The sequence below is a fragment of the Carcharodon carcharias genome, chromosome 2 (assembly GCF_017639515.1).
Source record: "Carcharodon carcharias isolate sCarCar2 chromosome 2, sCarCar2.pri, whole genome shotgun sequence".
Classification (NCBI taxonomy): Eukaryota; Metazoa; Chordata; class Chondrichthyes; order Lamniformes; family Lamnidae; genus Carcharodon; species Carcharodon carcharias.
In genome coordinates, this window is record NC_054468.1 from 124754184 (window position 1) to 124770765 (window position 16582).

At 42.4% G+C, this 16582-nt stretch overlaps 1 protein-coding gene across 8 annotated transcripts in view; it reads left to right on the plus strand.

Annotated features, from left to right (window-relative positions):
• The window catches only part of utrn (utrophin), a 664110-nt gene that overhangs the window by 249230 nt on the left and 398298 nt on the right, over positions 1-16582 (plus strand). For all 8 annotated transcript variants that reach the window (XM_041182782.1, XM_041182783.1, XM_041182789.1 and 5 more), the window contains 3 exons: positions 3289-3461; positions 8844-8994; positions 16316-16491. In XM_041182782.1, the coding sequence (XP_041038716.1) occupies positions 3289-3461; positions 8844-8994; positions 16316-16491 (500 nt within the window). The remainder of the gene's footprint in view (positions 1-3288; positions 3462-8843; positions 8995-16315; positions 16492-16582) is intronic.

Sequence of the window (16582 nt, forward strand, 5' to 3'; positions counted from 1 at the left end):
GCAATAACCAGCAAATTTAACCTCACTCTGGAACTACAAGTCCAGATCTCTTGGAATGGTTATTCAGGTCTCACCTGTTTTGTTCAGTTCAAAAATGTTGCTCTAAAATGATCCAAAATGCGGACATTCTGGTGTTACTTTGTTGGAATGTGGCTGAAGCATAACATTTAAATAGAAATCTGCGGAAAATTGGCCCACAATGATTTGTAATTGGTAACTTGATCTGAGTGAGGCAGGTATAATAAAAATTGCAGGCAGTTTGAGTTCAAGTAAGTTTTTAATATATTTTTCCCCTAACATGCATGCAGATGCTTGATTTTTTTCCTTCCTTTCTAATCTAATTGTATCATAAAAGCTGTCCGATTTGAGATCAACTAATTCAGGACAGATCAGGGACTGAAACTGGGATTTCTGGCCTGTGTTGTTTTTTATAAATTGTAGGTAAAATGGTGGTAGAAGTTGTGAGGTACACTTCCTGAAAGGGCGATGGGAACAGAACAGTAGTAACTTTCAAAAGAGAATTGGATAGATACTTGAGGGGGAAAATTTTACAGGACTGCAGGAACAAGAGTGGAGGAATGTGCTGGACACGATGAGCCTGTATAGCTTGATACTTCATTGAGTGGTACCTTTACCAGAAGTCCATAGAATGAGCTGTTCATGGGTTTTAGTGCTACAGTTTGAAGTTGCTTTCAAGAATTTTGCAATGTGATGTCTAAATTTCCCTGAAGTACACCCTAATATCCTATTGGAGTTTTTGTACTCTGAGCCAGAAATTCCCTCAGTAGATATTTCCTCGGAATTTGTTCCAAGCTGTGGAAGTTGTGGGTGGGAGAGATGTAAATGATGGTCAATTTTTAGAGTAAATTTAGTTAATACTGAAGCCTTGTGTGTCTCTTTATATAGTGTTTTTTTAAGATTGATAAGTTACTGTAGTTGCACTTTGGCTATCGATACTTGGTCTCCTTATTTAAGGAAGGATGTAAATGCGTTAGAAGCAGTTCAGAGAAGGTTTACTAGACTAATACCAGGAATGTGTGGGTTGTCTTATGAGGAAAGGTTGGATAGGTTAGTCTTGTATCCACTGGCACTTAGAAGAGTAAGAGGCGACTTGATTGAAACCTTTAAGATTCTGAGGGATCTTAACAGAGTGGATATAGAGAGGATGTTTCTTCTTGTGGGAGAAACCTAGAAGTAGGGGTCACTGTTTAAAAATAAGGGGGCGCTTATTTAAGACAGAGATGAAGAAAAATTTTTTCTGACAGGAGAGAGTCTTTAGAACTCTCTCAAAAGGCAGTGGAAGCAGAGTCTTTGAATATTTTAAAGTCAGAGTTAGATTCTTGATAAACAAGAGGGTGACAGGTTATCGGGGTAGTCAGGAATGTGGAGTGGAGGTTACAGTCAGATCAGCCATGATCCTATTGAATGGCTGAGCAGGCTCAAGGGGCCGAATGGCTTTCTCCTGTTTCTAATTCGCATGTAAGTGCCACAGAGGTGTGTTCTGCTGCTACAGAATTTGCTACGGCTTAAGCTGCTGCAGAATTTGGCATTGACCTGTCAGTTTCTAGAAACCTTGGTTATAGTGCAGCAGGCATATAAGGAGCATTTTTGAAAGTGTTTATATATTTGTCTGTCTTTAATTCAGGTTCTGGTAGGATGGAAGCCAGTAGATGGTGTTTCTTCACAGTGAATTCTCAGTTATGTGGATCAGCTGCAGAGTTTTCCCCGGGTGAGCAAGTCTGCTGCCGGTCTGTGCAAAACTAACTTAACACCGGGAGAGGAATCACTGATAACAGAAATTCCAGAATTGAAATTGACAGGAGACATATATTTAAAAAAACCCTTGAAGGCAATGTGATTGGACAGCTTGATTGTATTGTCTGTTCAAATGACTCCAATGAAGGCAGAGCTCAACTTGTGTGTGTTTAAAATATATCCATGGAAGTCTGCTCACTGCCAATTTTAATGTATAGCAAAAGAATTGACTGGATAGGATCATCAACATTAGAAATTAAAGCAGATTTAGTTTTTAAACTTTGTTTTACTAATGTATAAAATAGACATTGCAGAATCTGTACTTAATGCTACAGCTGGTAAGTAATACTTCCAGCTCAAAGTCACCTCTTGGTGGTCTTACTAATGACACCAAATATCATGCTGTACTAGGGCCAAGTGTGCAGTGTAACTGTGATATATATGCCGCCTAATGGCTTTCAGATTGCTTTTATAAAAACTATTGGAATTGTCAGTGTCTTTAACGAAACTACCAATCTTTAAGATATTTAAGACAACTGGTAGTTTATTGGATTGGTGTGACATTGTACTATGGTAGGATGTGGGCTTATTAGTTGTAACTTGCTTTAACTGTCGCCATTTGATCTTGTTGGCCAGACACTTCTTCACAAGGAGAGGAGAGATTGGCCATGAGGATGGGTGAGATTGGGTTGACTGGAGCTGTTGCTAACTCCCAATACACAGACCCAGTGGTAAAACAGTGGAAGTGAGCAAGAAATTGGGGATGTGTTGGGGTGGGAATGGTCACAAGGATGGTGTGAGGTTGAATTTACTTGAGCTGCTGATGTCTACTTTTTAATACCCCATTCAAGCCTTGGGAGTGAGTGGCTAACTGTCATTCCTGAGGATTTTGTGTGTCAACCTTTTTGTTCAAAAGTATGTGTGTGTTACTGTTTCTTCGCTGTCGGTGGGTTAAAACCCTGGAACTCCTTCCTAACAGAAATGTGTGTGTACCTACACCACATGAACTGCAGCGGTTCAAGAAGGCAGCAATTAGGAATGGGCAATAAATGCTGGCTCGCCAGCAATGCCCACATTCTGTGAAAAACATAAATAAAAATTTAAAAATCTCAGCACAGCATTGATGTTGTATTTTTGGTGCATGATCAGATTCCTGTTGTCCTGAGAAGTTTCAGTTGTACTCCAGGTTATTGGGCCTTGCTAGTTCATTTAGTATAGTGATTGAATTCAGAGGTTGTAGGTTTGTTTGCTATCAGGTAAATCGCTAAAGCATAGGTGAATGATCAGAAGAATGAGCTTGGGAAATTGCACATTGCTTAGCTGTAGATGGTTGTCTAGGCCTGTTATCGAAGAGTATATTTTGGACAGATTGTGATTTGCGAGAGGTAATCTAGCTTTTATTTCAGCCATTGATAGATAAGGTTGCAATGTTTGGATTGCCCAGTGCATTTTGGTTTTCTAAATGTCACCCCTTCAGTGACAGCCAGCCATCCAGTGGTGTCCAAGTTAACTGAACACTTGCATCTCTTGCAGAATATAAAGGATATGCTGGAGAAACTTGGAGAGCAAATTGAGGACATTCACGAGAATCAGCCTGACGCCCTCCTCGAAGCTTCTGCAGCTGAGGCTGTCCAAATAGGAGACACACTGACACAGCTCCATGCAGAATGGGATCGAGTGAACAGGATGTACAATGATCGCAAAAGGTATGGAACTAATATCATTGTTGGCAGGGGGTCAGCAGATTTACTTTTATATTGCCCTAATGTCTGGGTGCTGCATGGATACTGTAATAAAAAATTACAACAGAATCTTTGGTAAAAGAAACGAAAACTTGATTAATGGTTCAATTGTTTTTTGCTACTGAGACATATGGAGAGAAGGTGGTCCAAATGCAGACTACACCAGTTGGTGCCATTTGAAAAGGTGTTGGTGTCAATGCCCTTGGTCTGGAGAAGGGAAAAATATCAGCTTCTAAAAGTGAGCTTGAATTTATTACTGTCAAGCAGCAAACTGTTGGTGAACTTTTCAAGTGTTTTGTGGCTTACCTGCTGGAGAAAATTTACACTTTTAGAATTCACTTGCTGGCTCCTAATCAATCTTAGTTTTATTCTGATTGACATTGCTAGCAGAAAACTGCAATAGCAATTTATATTTTCAATTATCAGCCATAACATTTAACCTATTAAGAAAATCAATTCAAAGCACAGAGCATGTAGGCTCCTTGTTGACATAACATGGGCTCCATTTGTAATAAACTGAACAGCAATTTGGAGGGGTTAATGCCAAAATAGGCTGAGTGGATTGGATGCAGTTTGTGTTCGGCCAGGGCCACTCAGCTTGTGACCTCAGCCACAGCCTTGGTCCAAACGTGGATAAAAGAGCTGAGCTCAAGGGGTGAAGTGAGTTACCACCCTTGACATCAATGCAGCATTTGATCGTGTGGCATCAAGCAGTCTGAGGAAAACTGGAGCCATTGGGAATCGGGGAACACACTCCACTGGTCGGAGTCATACCTAGCACAAAGGAAGATAGTTGTGGTTGATGGAGGTCAATCATCTCAATCCCAGGACATCACTGCAGGAGATCTTCAGGGTAGTGTCCTAGACCTGAAGCAGCTGAAGATGGTTATCAATGACTTTCACTCCATTTATAAGGTTCATGGGGATATTCGCTGATGATTGCACAATATTCAGCATCATTCACAGCTCCTAACTCCTCAGATACTGAAGCAGTCTGTGTTCATATGCAGCAAGACCGGGACAATATCCAGGCTTGGGCTGATAAGTGGCAAGTAACATACATGCCACACAAGTGCCAAGCAATGATCATCTCCAGCAAGAGAGAATCCATCCATGCCCCCCTTGACATTCAATACCATTACCATTGCTGAATCCCCCACTATCAACATCCTGGGGGTTCCCATTCTCCAGAAGCTGAACTCGACCAGCCATATAAATATTATGGCTGCAAGAGCAGGCCAGAGGCTGGGAACCCTGCTGCGATTAACTCATCTGGCTCCCCATAGTCTGTCCATTATCTACAAAACACAGGTCAGGAGCGTGATGGAATACTCTCTATTTGTCTGGATGGGTATAGCTCCAAGAACACTCGAAGCTCAACACCCTGCAGGACAAAGCAGCCTGCTTAATTGGCACCCCATCCACCACCTTAACTATTCATTCTCTCCACCATTGGCACAATGCCAGCAGTGTGTACCGTTTACAAGATACGCTTCAGCAACTTACCAAGGCTGCTATGACAGCATCTTCCAAACCTGTGACCTCTACCATCTAGAAGGACAAGGGCATCAGATGCATGGGAACACCAACACCTGGAAGTTCCCCTTCAAGCATGTACCATCCTTACTTGGAACTATATTGCTGTTGCTTCACTGTCGCAGAATCCTGGAACTCCCTCCCTAACAGCACTGTAAGTGTACCTACACCACATGGACTGCAGTGGTTCAGGAAGGTGGCTCACCATCATCTTCTGGAGAGCATTTAGAAATGTGCAATAAATGATGGCCTAGCTAGTGCTGCCCACATCCCGTGAACAAATAAAAAAAAGGCAGGAATAGTGCAATTGTATTTTGAGGGTAACAGGGCCAATAAGTTTGAAATCTTATGGGATATGGATACTCTGGAAAAATTTAGCATGGGAACAAGGAAACAAAACAGGCAGTGAGTGTTAAAATAAAACTATTGTACTGTCCACTGATCAGGAGAGAGAGATCTAGAGGTTTTAGTGTGTGTTAAATAAGACAGTACTGATCAGGAGAGAGATCTGTGGTGGGTCAGTTGACATGGAAAGAAAATGTCCAAAATAAAATTGGAATAAAAGCAAAATACTGCAGCTGCTGGAGATCTAAAATAATAAAAAAAAAACTGGGAAAACTCAGCGGGTCTGGCACCATCTGTGAAGTTAATGTTTTGAGTTCAATATGACGCTTCTTCGGAACTGAAGAGAGGCAGAGATGGATTTTGTGCTTTGAAAAAGGAGGGAAAAGGGCTCCACCTGTTAGAATATTTAGTTTATGTTGGTACTGACTGGTAACGAAGATGATACCAAAAGTTGAGAGCTTAAACTGAGGACATGTTGAAAAAGTTTGATTTGTTTCCTTTGAAGAAGCGGAAACTTTGAGACGTAATTGAAACTCTGAAGGTAATTGGCAAATATCATTCTAAACTAATTCACTCTTCACAGTGTCAAATGTCAGGGGCACAAATTAAATATTAGGACTAAAGAGTTGGAGAAAAGCCCAATGTTTTCGAGCTCCCCTGCTGAACTGTGACTTCCTATCTCATGGTAGCATCCCAGTGAATTTACACTGCACCCTTTGTTAGGAAATAGAGATGGTTTAAGTAAATGATGTTGGTATTTGTAGGTGTTAGGAATGAGTTTAAGTTTGATTTGTATTTCTGTATCTGTGTTAAGAAAGGTCAAATTGAGTTTTAGTTTCACTTTAATAAAGTACCTGCATTTCTAATGAGGCTTTTAACCACTGTTGCAGCTGAAGTAAACAAACGAGTAGAAGAATTGGGCTGTTGCCTAGCAACATGGTTCTAGCGATGTAGGTCTCTCCCATAGACACAGACACAAGAAGAGAAACAGCAGTTTGGTTTTGGAAACTGTTGGAGTTCAGGTTTTGAAGATAGCTGCCAGGAAGAACCTGGAAGGAGCAGATTGCCAGTCCCAAGCTAAACTTGGTTGAAATTAGCTGCCAGGAAAGACTGGAGCAAAGGGGGACAGCCTCCCCAAGCTAAAGAAGACCACCAAAAATCCAGAGGAGTGGAACGGGAGAAGCCCCAAGAAGACCTGCTAGCCAAAGGAAGGAAGGAACTTAAAAAAGGCCCTGTTAAGTGAAGCTGAGTAAGGAATAGAGGAAGGCTCCAAGCTTCAGATTTAAAGAGACAAAAGCTGCAGAAAGCAGATTTAAAGCGAGAATAACTTACAAGAGGCAAGAAAGCCCAAAGAGTCAGCTGAAAGCCTGTAACTCTTTGCTTTGGGCATGTGAAGTAGTGGTGTACTGTTTACGGCTGAGCCAGAGTGTTTGGAAGATGGCTTGAATGCGTGTGGTGACCCAGAGAAGAGGAATGTCGGAAGATGAGTTCGAAACCCTGGAGGTGAACCCTTGCGGAAGGTGTCTGTGGGAAAGCTTTGGCTTGGGAGAAGATTCCAAGCCAAATTCTTGGAGAGTGGAGATTGGAAACCCTTGTGTAAGAGATGAAGCTCAGTGAGACTGGTTGTCTCATAATGTGACAAGCATCTGGTGGCAGTTGAGGAGAGATCCATGGCATCTGTCACTTGGTTTCAGAGTATGGTGTGTCTGACCACAGGTTGCCTATTGATTTACATGGACTGTATAGTTACTGTGGACATTAAAGTATAATATCTATTGTAACTTGTGTCATCCTTACAAATCTGTACATATCTACAAAGGTATGTGTGAGGAAAGAATATTGTAATATAGCTAATCTTTCCTTCAATAAATGTTTTATTCTTTTGTTAAGATCATCAGCTGACTCGTGACTCTGTTCAGCAGTAGCTACTCTCCACGTATCTAAACAAACAAATAAGTTAGGATAAAAGCAAAATACTGCAGATGCTAGAAATCAAACATAAACAGAAAATGCTCAAAACTCAGGTCTAACGGCATCTGTGAGAAAAAGAGTTAATGTTTCCAGTCTGTATGTCCCTTCTTCAGAGCTAAAGAGAAGTAGAAATGTGATGAAATTTATACTGTTAGGATCTATCAAGCTGGGTTCCATCTGGGATCAGGCATGTCCAGGGGTAACCTTAGCTGAGATCATAATACTTTCGAATTATTTTTTATACCTATCCAATAATTTCCTAAACTCTATGCACAGAATCCAACTCTGGCCTAAACTGGGATGCACATCTTAGATTTGGATGAAATGTATTTGTTATCCTATGTAACTGTAACAAAGGTAAACTATTGCTCCTTGCTCTTCCGGACCACCATCACTTCCCTTGACCCCTCCATTGTCTTTAAATAATCAGACTGCTTGTTGGGCATCCAGTACAGAAATTTCCTTAAACTAAATATTGGAAAGACTGATGCCAACGTCCTCAGCCCCTGCAATAACTCAGTTCCCTGGCAACTAACAGAGACTGAATCAGACCATTTGCAACTTTGGTGTCATGTTTGACAGCGAGATAAGCTTCCAATCCCAAATCCATCACTAAGACTGCATATTTCCCCCTTTGTAACATCAGACAACACTGCCCCTGCCCCAGCTTCTCTTCTGCTGAAACCCTCATCCATGCCTTTGTTATCTCTAGGCTTTACTATCCAAAGCACTCCAGGTTTGTGGCCCATGTACTACTAACAAACTTGAAGTCCCATTCACCCATCAACCTTGTGCTTGCTGATTTATATTGGCTCCTAGTGAAGCAATGCTTTTATGTTAAAATTATCATCCTTGTTTTCAAATCACTCCATTGGCCTCGCCCCTCCCTATCTCTAATCTCCTGAAGCCCTACAAGCCTGCAAAGATCTGCACTCCTCTAATTCTGGCCTGTTGGGCATCCCTGCTTTTGAGCTCTCCACCATTGGTAGCTGAGCCTTCAGCTGCCCAGGCCCCAAGCTCTGGAATACCTTCTATAAATCTCCTTGCCTCTTTACCCTCTCCTCCTTTAAAATACTTTTTAAACCTACCTCTGTGACCAAGCTTTTGGTCACCTGCCTCTTATGTCATGTGGCTCGGTGTCAAATTTTGCTTTATAATGCTCCTGTCAAGCGCCTTGGGACATTTTCTTACAATAAAGGCTCTAAATAAATACAAGTTACTGACATTGGCTCTTGAGTGCTGGCTGAATGTGAGGATTTTTACAGGTAAAACAGGTTTCTACAGGTAAATAAGGCACATATTAGAATCATTTATGCCACAAAAGGAGGCCTTTTGTCCCTGTGAGTCAATGCCGTATTCTCCATTTCCTAATGCAGCAATATAGATACTGTCTGAGGAAATCCTGTTGCATGCATCAGGTGGTGGCTACTTGGATAGTGAGTAAAGTGGCAATGAATATAGCACTCAAATGTGGATTTTCTGTCTTTTCGGCAGCTGTTTTGATAAGGCTGTGGAGGAATGGAGACGCTTTCACTGTGATTTGAATGACCTGAATCAATGGGTGATGGAAGCTGAACAGTTACTGCCTGGTGCCCGAGGTCAAAATGGTAGTCTGGATTTGGAGAAAGCGAGAATTCACCAACAGGTGAGTTTGTCATTCATTCTATTCACGTGTCTAAAAGAACGAATATACCTGCCGTTACCTAGGGTTTGTGTGGAAACAGAGGTTGTTCTTTGCTGGCTTGTTATTGAATGGTGCAGCAAAACCAAGTGACCACTCTTTTCCACCCCCCCCCCCCCACCCCCAACCATTTCACCTCCTTAAAACTTATTACATCTCTAACATTTCCCAGTTCTGATGAAAGGTCATGACCTGATAAGTTTTTCTCCACAGATGCTGCCAGATCTTCTGAGGATTTTCAGTATCCACTTTATTTTGCTTTTTGATCAACAGAAAGTCTGATCAGCCAAATCCTTTTATATTCCCTCTTTTTTAAAGACTTTCCTCCTTAGAGTCATAGAGTTATACAGCACAGAAACGGGCCCTTCAGCCCATTATGTATGTGCCAACCATCAAGCACCTATCTATTCTAACCCCATTTTCCAGCACTTGGCCCATAGCCCTGTATGCTATGACGTTTCAAGTGCTCATCTAAATGCTTCTTAAATGTTGAGGGTTCCTGCCTGAGGGGGTGGTAGAGGCAGGAATCCTCAACATTTAAGAAACATTTAGATGAGCACTTTTCCTCAAATCCCCTCTAATCCTCCTGCCCCTTACCTTAAATCTATGCTCCCTGGTTGCTGACACCTCCGCTAAGGGGAAAGGTTGTCTTGGGCTGTGAGCTGGGGGGAATGTGCCACTGAAGGGAATGGCATATGTCTCACTTAGGTGATGGTGTCTGTTGGTGTGGGGGAGACAGTGAAAATTTCTGTTGGTGTGAGTGAGGGTATTCGCTCAGTTGGTTAGGGGCAGATACTTAAGCTGTGGATATCATGTTCCTTTGGTGCTTTTGTCTGCGGATGAAGGAGTGCACATTAATCTCTCATGCCCCACCGCCCCGGCCTCATGCTGGACTTTAGAAGAGTAAGAGGCAACTTGATTGAAACCTTTAAGATCCTGAGGGGCCTTGACAGGGTGGATGTGGAAAAAATGTTTCCTCTTGTGGGAGAATCTAGAACTAGGGGCTGTTATTTAAAAATAAGGGGTTGTTTATTTCATAGTATCTTTACAGTGCAGAAGGAGGCTATTCGGCCCATCGAGTCTGCACTGGCTCTCTGAAAGAGCATTCCACCTAGTCCCAATCCCCTGCCTTGGTCCATAACCTTGCACATTCTCTCTTTTCAGGTAGCAATCCAATTTCCTTTCGAACACCTCGATCGAACCTGCCTCCACCACCCTTTCAGGAAGTTTGTTCTAGACTCCAACCACACTCTGCTGAAAAAAATTTTCCTCACCCCACTTTTACGCCTTTTGCCAATTATTTTGAATCTGCGCCCTCTAGTTCTTGATGCTCTCTTGAGTGGGAACATTTTCTCACTATTTGCCCTGTCGATATCCCTCCGGATCTTGAATACCTATATCATTTCTCCCCTCAACCTTCTTTTCTCCAAGGAAAACAGTCCCAACCTTTCCAATCCATTCTCATAGCTACAGTTCTTCATCCTGGGAATTATTCTTGTGAATCTCCTCTGTACTCTCTCCAATGCCCTCACATCTTTCTTAAAGTATGGCACCCAGAACTGGACGCTGTATTCCAGATGAGGCCTAACAAGTGTCTTATACAAGTTCAACATGACTCCTTACTCTTGTACTCAATGCCCCAATTAATAAAACCTAAGACATTATGCTTTATTAACTGCTCTCTCAACAAGCCCTGCCATCTTCAATGACCTATGAACATATACATCGCGGCCCCTGTGTTTCTGTACCTCCTTTAGAGGCTCGCTCTTTATTTTATACTGTCTCACCATATCTTTCCTGCCAAAACAAACAACCTCACACTTCTCTGCATTGAACTTCATCTGCCACTTGTCTGCTCAATCTATCAACATGTCTATGTCCTTTTGAAGTTCAAGGCTATCTCCATCACAGTTGACAATATTTCCAATCTTTGTATCACCTGCAAATTTTGAAATCATGCCCTGAACACCATAGCCTAGCTCATTTATATGTACCAGGAAGAGCTAGGGTCCCAACACTGATCCCTGAGGAACTCTACTACAAACCTTCCTCCAATCTGAAAAACCACCATTTATCATTACTCTCTCTTTCCTGTCGTTCAGCCAATTGCTTATCCAAGTGCCTGCTTTCCCTTTTATTCCATGAGCTAGAATTTTGCTCGCAAGTCTGTTGTGTGGCACTGTATTAAATTCCTTTTGAAAATTCATCGACACCACATCAACAACACTTCCTTTGCCAACCTTCTCTGTTACCTCCTCAAAAAACTCCTGCAAGTTAGTTAAACACGATTTTCCCTTGATGAACCCATGCTGGCTTTCCTCAATTATCCTGCACTTCTCATAGCGATCATTGATTTTATCCCGTACTATAATTTCCAGAAATTTCCCTACCATTGAGGTCAACCTGACTGGCCTGTAGTTGCCAGCTTTATCATTGCACCCCTTTTTGAACAAGGGTGTAACATTCATAGTTCTCCAGTCCTCTGACACCTCCCCTGTGTCTTAGGAAGACTGATAGATTATCACCAGTGCCTCTGGAATTTCCACACTCTCTTCCCTCAGTACCCTTGGATGCATCTCATCCAGTTCTGGTACCTTATCTATTTTAAGTAAAGGTAACCTTTCTAACACCACCTCCTTAATTGTAAATTCTTCTAGTGTACCAGTTACCTCCTCTCTCAGCCCTACTCTTTCTTTTACCAGCCTTTTATTATCTACATGCTTATAGAAGACCTTGGGATTCCCTTTTATGTTTGCTGGTAGCCTCTTTTCATCCTGTCTTCTTTTTTTCCTTATTGGTATTTTACACTTCCCCTCTAGTCCTTCTATATTCAGCCTGATTCTCCATTGTATTCTCTGCCTGACATCTGTCTTATGTGCACTTCTTCCTTTCATCTTCACCTCTATCTCTCTTGTCATCCAGGGTGCTCTGGATTTATCTGCCCTATCTTTCCCCTTCAAGGAAGTATACCTTGACATTGCCTGCAATACATTTTCTTTGAACACGGCCCATTGTTCAGCCACTGTTTTTTCTGCCAAAATTTGATTCCAACTCACTCGACTCAGACGCATTCTCATCCCATCGAAGTTGGCTTCCCCCCATTAATTATCCCTGCTCTGGATTGTTCTCCGTCTTTTTCCATGATTAACCTAAACCTTATGATACAATGGCCACTGTCCCCTAGAGGCTCGCCCACTGATATTTAATCCACTTGGACCAACTTATGCCCCAGAACCAGGTCCAAAAGTGCATGTCCTCTCATTGAACTAGAAACATACTGCTGCAGAAAATTATCATGAACACATTCCAAGAACTCTCACCCTTCTTGCCCTTTTGCACTATTCCTATTCCAGTCTATATTTGGATAATTGAAGTCCCCCATATTATGATTACTTTATGACTCTTGCACCTCTCTGTAATTTCTTTGCAAATTTGATTCTCCACATCCCTTCCGCTAGTTCGTGGTCTATATAATACACCAATCAATGTTTTGCACCTTTCCTATTCCTTACCTCTAGCCAGAGAGATTCTGTCCTTGACCCCTCTGGAACATTCTCTCTCTCCAGTTCTCTAATGCTATCTTTAACCAATATTGTCACTCACACCCACCCTGCCCCCCCACAACCACTTTTCTCCTTTTCCTGTTTCTCCTAAACACCTTGTACCCAGGAATATTTAACGCCTGCCCTTCTGTGAACCAGGTCTCTGTTATAGCAATAATATCATAATTCCATTTGTCAACCTGTGCCTGCAGTTCACCAATCTCATTAATCACACTCCGTGCATTCACATACATGCACATTAACCCTGATTCAGGCTTTTTTACTTTCCTGCTTATTCTGACCCCATCTAACGACTTACTGTTGCCTACTCTAATTCTATCAAACTCTCCAAGTATTTTATCTATCTTGATGCAACTCTCTGAAATATCCTCATTATCGCTTGATACTTCACTACTTCCCATTGCCAGATTTTCTCCTCTACACTCTGAATCCACAACCCCCACCCCCACCCCACCACCAGGTTCCCATCCCCTGCCAATCTAGTTTAAACCCTCCCCAACAGCACCAGTAAACCGCCACATGAGGGCACTAGTCCCAGCCCTGTTAAGGTCTAACCCGTCTGCCTTGTACAGGTCCCACCTGCCCCAGAACCGGCCCCAATGCCTCAGAAATCTAAAGCCCTCCTTCCTACTCTATTTCTCCAGTCACATGTTGAACTGCTCAATCTTCCTATTCTTATGTTCACTAGCACATGACACTGGGAGTAACCCTGAGATTATTGCTCTTGAGGTCCTGCTTCTTAACTCCCTGAAATCTGCTTTCAGGATCTCAGTGAGATAAGGAGAATTTTTTTTCTCTGAGGATCGTGAGTCTGGCACTGCCTCAAAAGGCAGTGGAAGCAGAGTCTTGGAATATTTTTAAGACAGAGCAAGATAGATTCTTGATTAGCAAGGAGGTGAAAGGTTATCGGGGGTCGGCGGGGGTTCAGACTGGAGGTTACAATCAGATCAGCCATGATCTTATTGAATGGTGGAGCAGGCTTTAAGGTCCAAGTGGCCTACTCCTCCTAATTCATGTGTAAGATGTTTGGACCTAGGATGCTACCCTGAGGAACTCCTGCAGTGATATCCTGGGGCTGAGGTGATTAGCCTCCAACAACCACAACTATCTTCCTTTGTGCTGTGTATGATTCCAACCAGTGAAGAATTTTCCCTTGATTCCTATTGATTTCAATCTTGCTGATGTCATACTTGGTCAAATGCTTCCTTGATGTCAAGGTCAGTCGCTCACCTCATCTCTGGAATTCAGTTCTATTACCATGTAAGGGGAGATGGTGTAGTGGCACTCTCATTGGACCAGTAATGCTGAGGCTTGGGCTGATGCCCTGGGAGCATGGGTTCAAATCTCACCATAGTAGCTGGTAGAATTTACATTCTATTAATAAAATCTGGATTTGAAAGATAGTTTCAGTAATGGTTACCTTGACAACTCTCATCCATTGTTGTAAAAACCTATCTGGTTCACTAGTGTCCTTTAGGGAAGGAAATCTGCTGTCTTTACCTGGTCAAGCCTACACGTTACTCCAGATCCACAGCAATAACATCTGTGGTAGGGAAAATGCTATTATAAAGGATGTGATAACAGGACGCTTAGAAAGAATCAATGGGATTAAACAAAGTCAACATGGATTTATGAAAGGGAAACCGTGTTTGACAAACTTCTAGAGTTTTTTGAGGATGCAAATAGCAGAATAGATAAGGGAGAACCAATGGATGTGGTACATTTGGATTTTCAGAAAGCTTTTGATAAAGTCCCACATAAGAGTTTAGTGTGCAACATTAAAGCACATGGGATTGGGGGTAATATATTGGCATGGATTGAGAATTAGTTAGACAGGAAACAGTAGGAATAAATGGGTATTTTTCAGAATGGCAGGTGGTGACTACTGGGGTACAGCAGGGATTAGTGCTTGGATCCCAGTTATTCGCAATATATACCAATGATTTGGGTGAGGAAACTAAATATAATATTTCCAAGTTTGCTGATGACATGAAACTAGGTGGAAATGTGAGCGGTGAGGAGGATGTTAAGAGGCTTCAAGGCGATCCAGACAAGTTGAGTGAGTGGGTAAACACATGGCAGATGCGGTATAATGAGGATAAGTGTGAAGTTATCCACTTTTTTTGGGAGGAAAACAATGGCAGTATTATTTAATTGGAGATAGATTGGGAAATGTTAATGTACCAAGGGACCTGGGTGTCCTTGTACACCAATCACTGAAAGCAAACATGCAGCTGCAGCAAGCACTTAAGAAGGCAAATGGTATGTTGGCCTTCATTGTGAGAGGACTTGAGCACAGGAGCAAAGATGTCTTATTGCAGCTATCTGGGGCCTTGGAGAGACCACACCTGGAACATTTTGTGCAGTTTTGGTCTCCTTACCTAAGAAAGGATATACTTGCCATAGAGGGAATACAGCGAAGAATCACCAGACTGATTCCTGGGATGGCAGGATTGTCGTATGAGGAGAGATTGGGCTGACTAGATCTGTATTCACTGGAGTTTAGAAGAATGAAAGGGGATCTCATTGAAATGTATAAAATTCTGACAGGGCTAGACAGACAGGATGCAGGGATAATGTTTCCTCTGGCTGGGGGGGTTCTAGAACAAGGGGTCACAGTCTCAGGATGCAGGGTAGGCCATTTAGGATTGAGATGAGGAAAAACTTCTTCACTGAGAGTGGTGAACCTGTGGAATTCTCTACCACAAAGGGCTGTGGAGGCCAAGTCACTGAATATATTTACGAAGGAAATAGCTTTCTAGATTCAAGGCATCAAGGAGTATGGCAAGAGTGTGAGAGAATGGCATTGAGATGGAGGATCAACCATGATCATATTGAATGGCGGAACAGGCTTGAAGGGCTGAATGACCTACTTCCTTTTTTTCTATGCTTGGACCAAAGCTATAGTAAAGTCAGCAACTGACTGGCCCTGACAGGACTCCAACTGAGTACTGGTGAGCAAATTGTTGCTGAGTAATTATCGCTTCATAGCACTGTTGATGGCATCTTCCATCATTTTGCTGATAATTAAGAATAACTGATGGGGCGGTTATTGACCAGATTAGATTTGTCCTCCTTTTTTGTGGACAAGATATACCTGGGCAATCTTCCATGTTGTTGGTTAGGTGCCAGTGTTGTAGCTGTACTGGAATATCTTGCCTTGGGACGTAGCTAGTTCTGGAACACAGATCTTCAGCAGTGTTGCCAGGATGTTGTTGGGGCCTGTAGCCTTTGCTGTATCCAGTGCCTTCAGCCATTTCTTGGTGTCGCGTGGAATGAATTGAATTGGTTGAAGATTGACATCTGCTGTTCTGGGAAGCTCGGGAAAATGGATCATCTGCTTAGATGGTTGCGAATGCTTCAGCCTTGTCTTTTGGATTGATGTGCTGGGCTCCTCCTTTAATATAAGATGGGGATGTTTGTGGAACCTCCTCTTCCCATTAGTTGTTCAATTGCCCACTACCACTCATGATTGGATGTGCCAAGAATGCACATTTGATCTGATCTGATGTTGCAGAATCACTTAGCTCTGTCTGTAACATGCTTCCTTTTCTTTTTAGCGTGCATGTAATCCTGTGTTGTAGCTTCACTAGGTTGGCACCTCATTTTGTTTTGGGTAAAATTGTATTGTTGGTGAATTAGTGATCAACTCTGTTGGATAAAGTGGGAGGTGGTCCATGACCTGTATCATTTCTGCAACAATGCTGTTGTTTCCCTGATAGGAACTGGAAGAAGGTCTCAGCAGCCACCAGCCAGTGTATATAACATTAAATGCCTCTGGCACAGACATAATACGCGAACTTTCAACAGCAGATGGATGTCTCCTGCAGGAGAAGCTCAGTGGATTGAATAAACGCTGGAGAGCAATTTCTGCAGAAGTCAAAGATCGGCACCAAAGGTAAATGAGCATCCTTTAGTATGGCAAATGTTTGAAGGGTGGATAATGAGTGATTATTGCAGTGCACCCTGAGAGAAATTGTGGTGGAAAC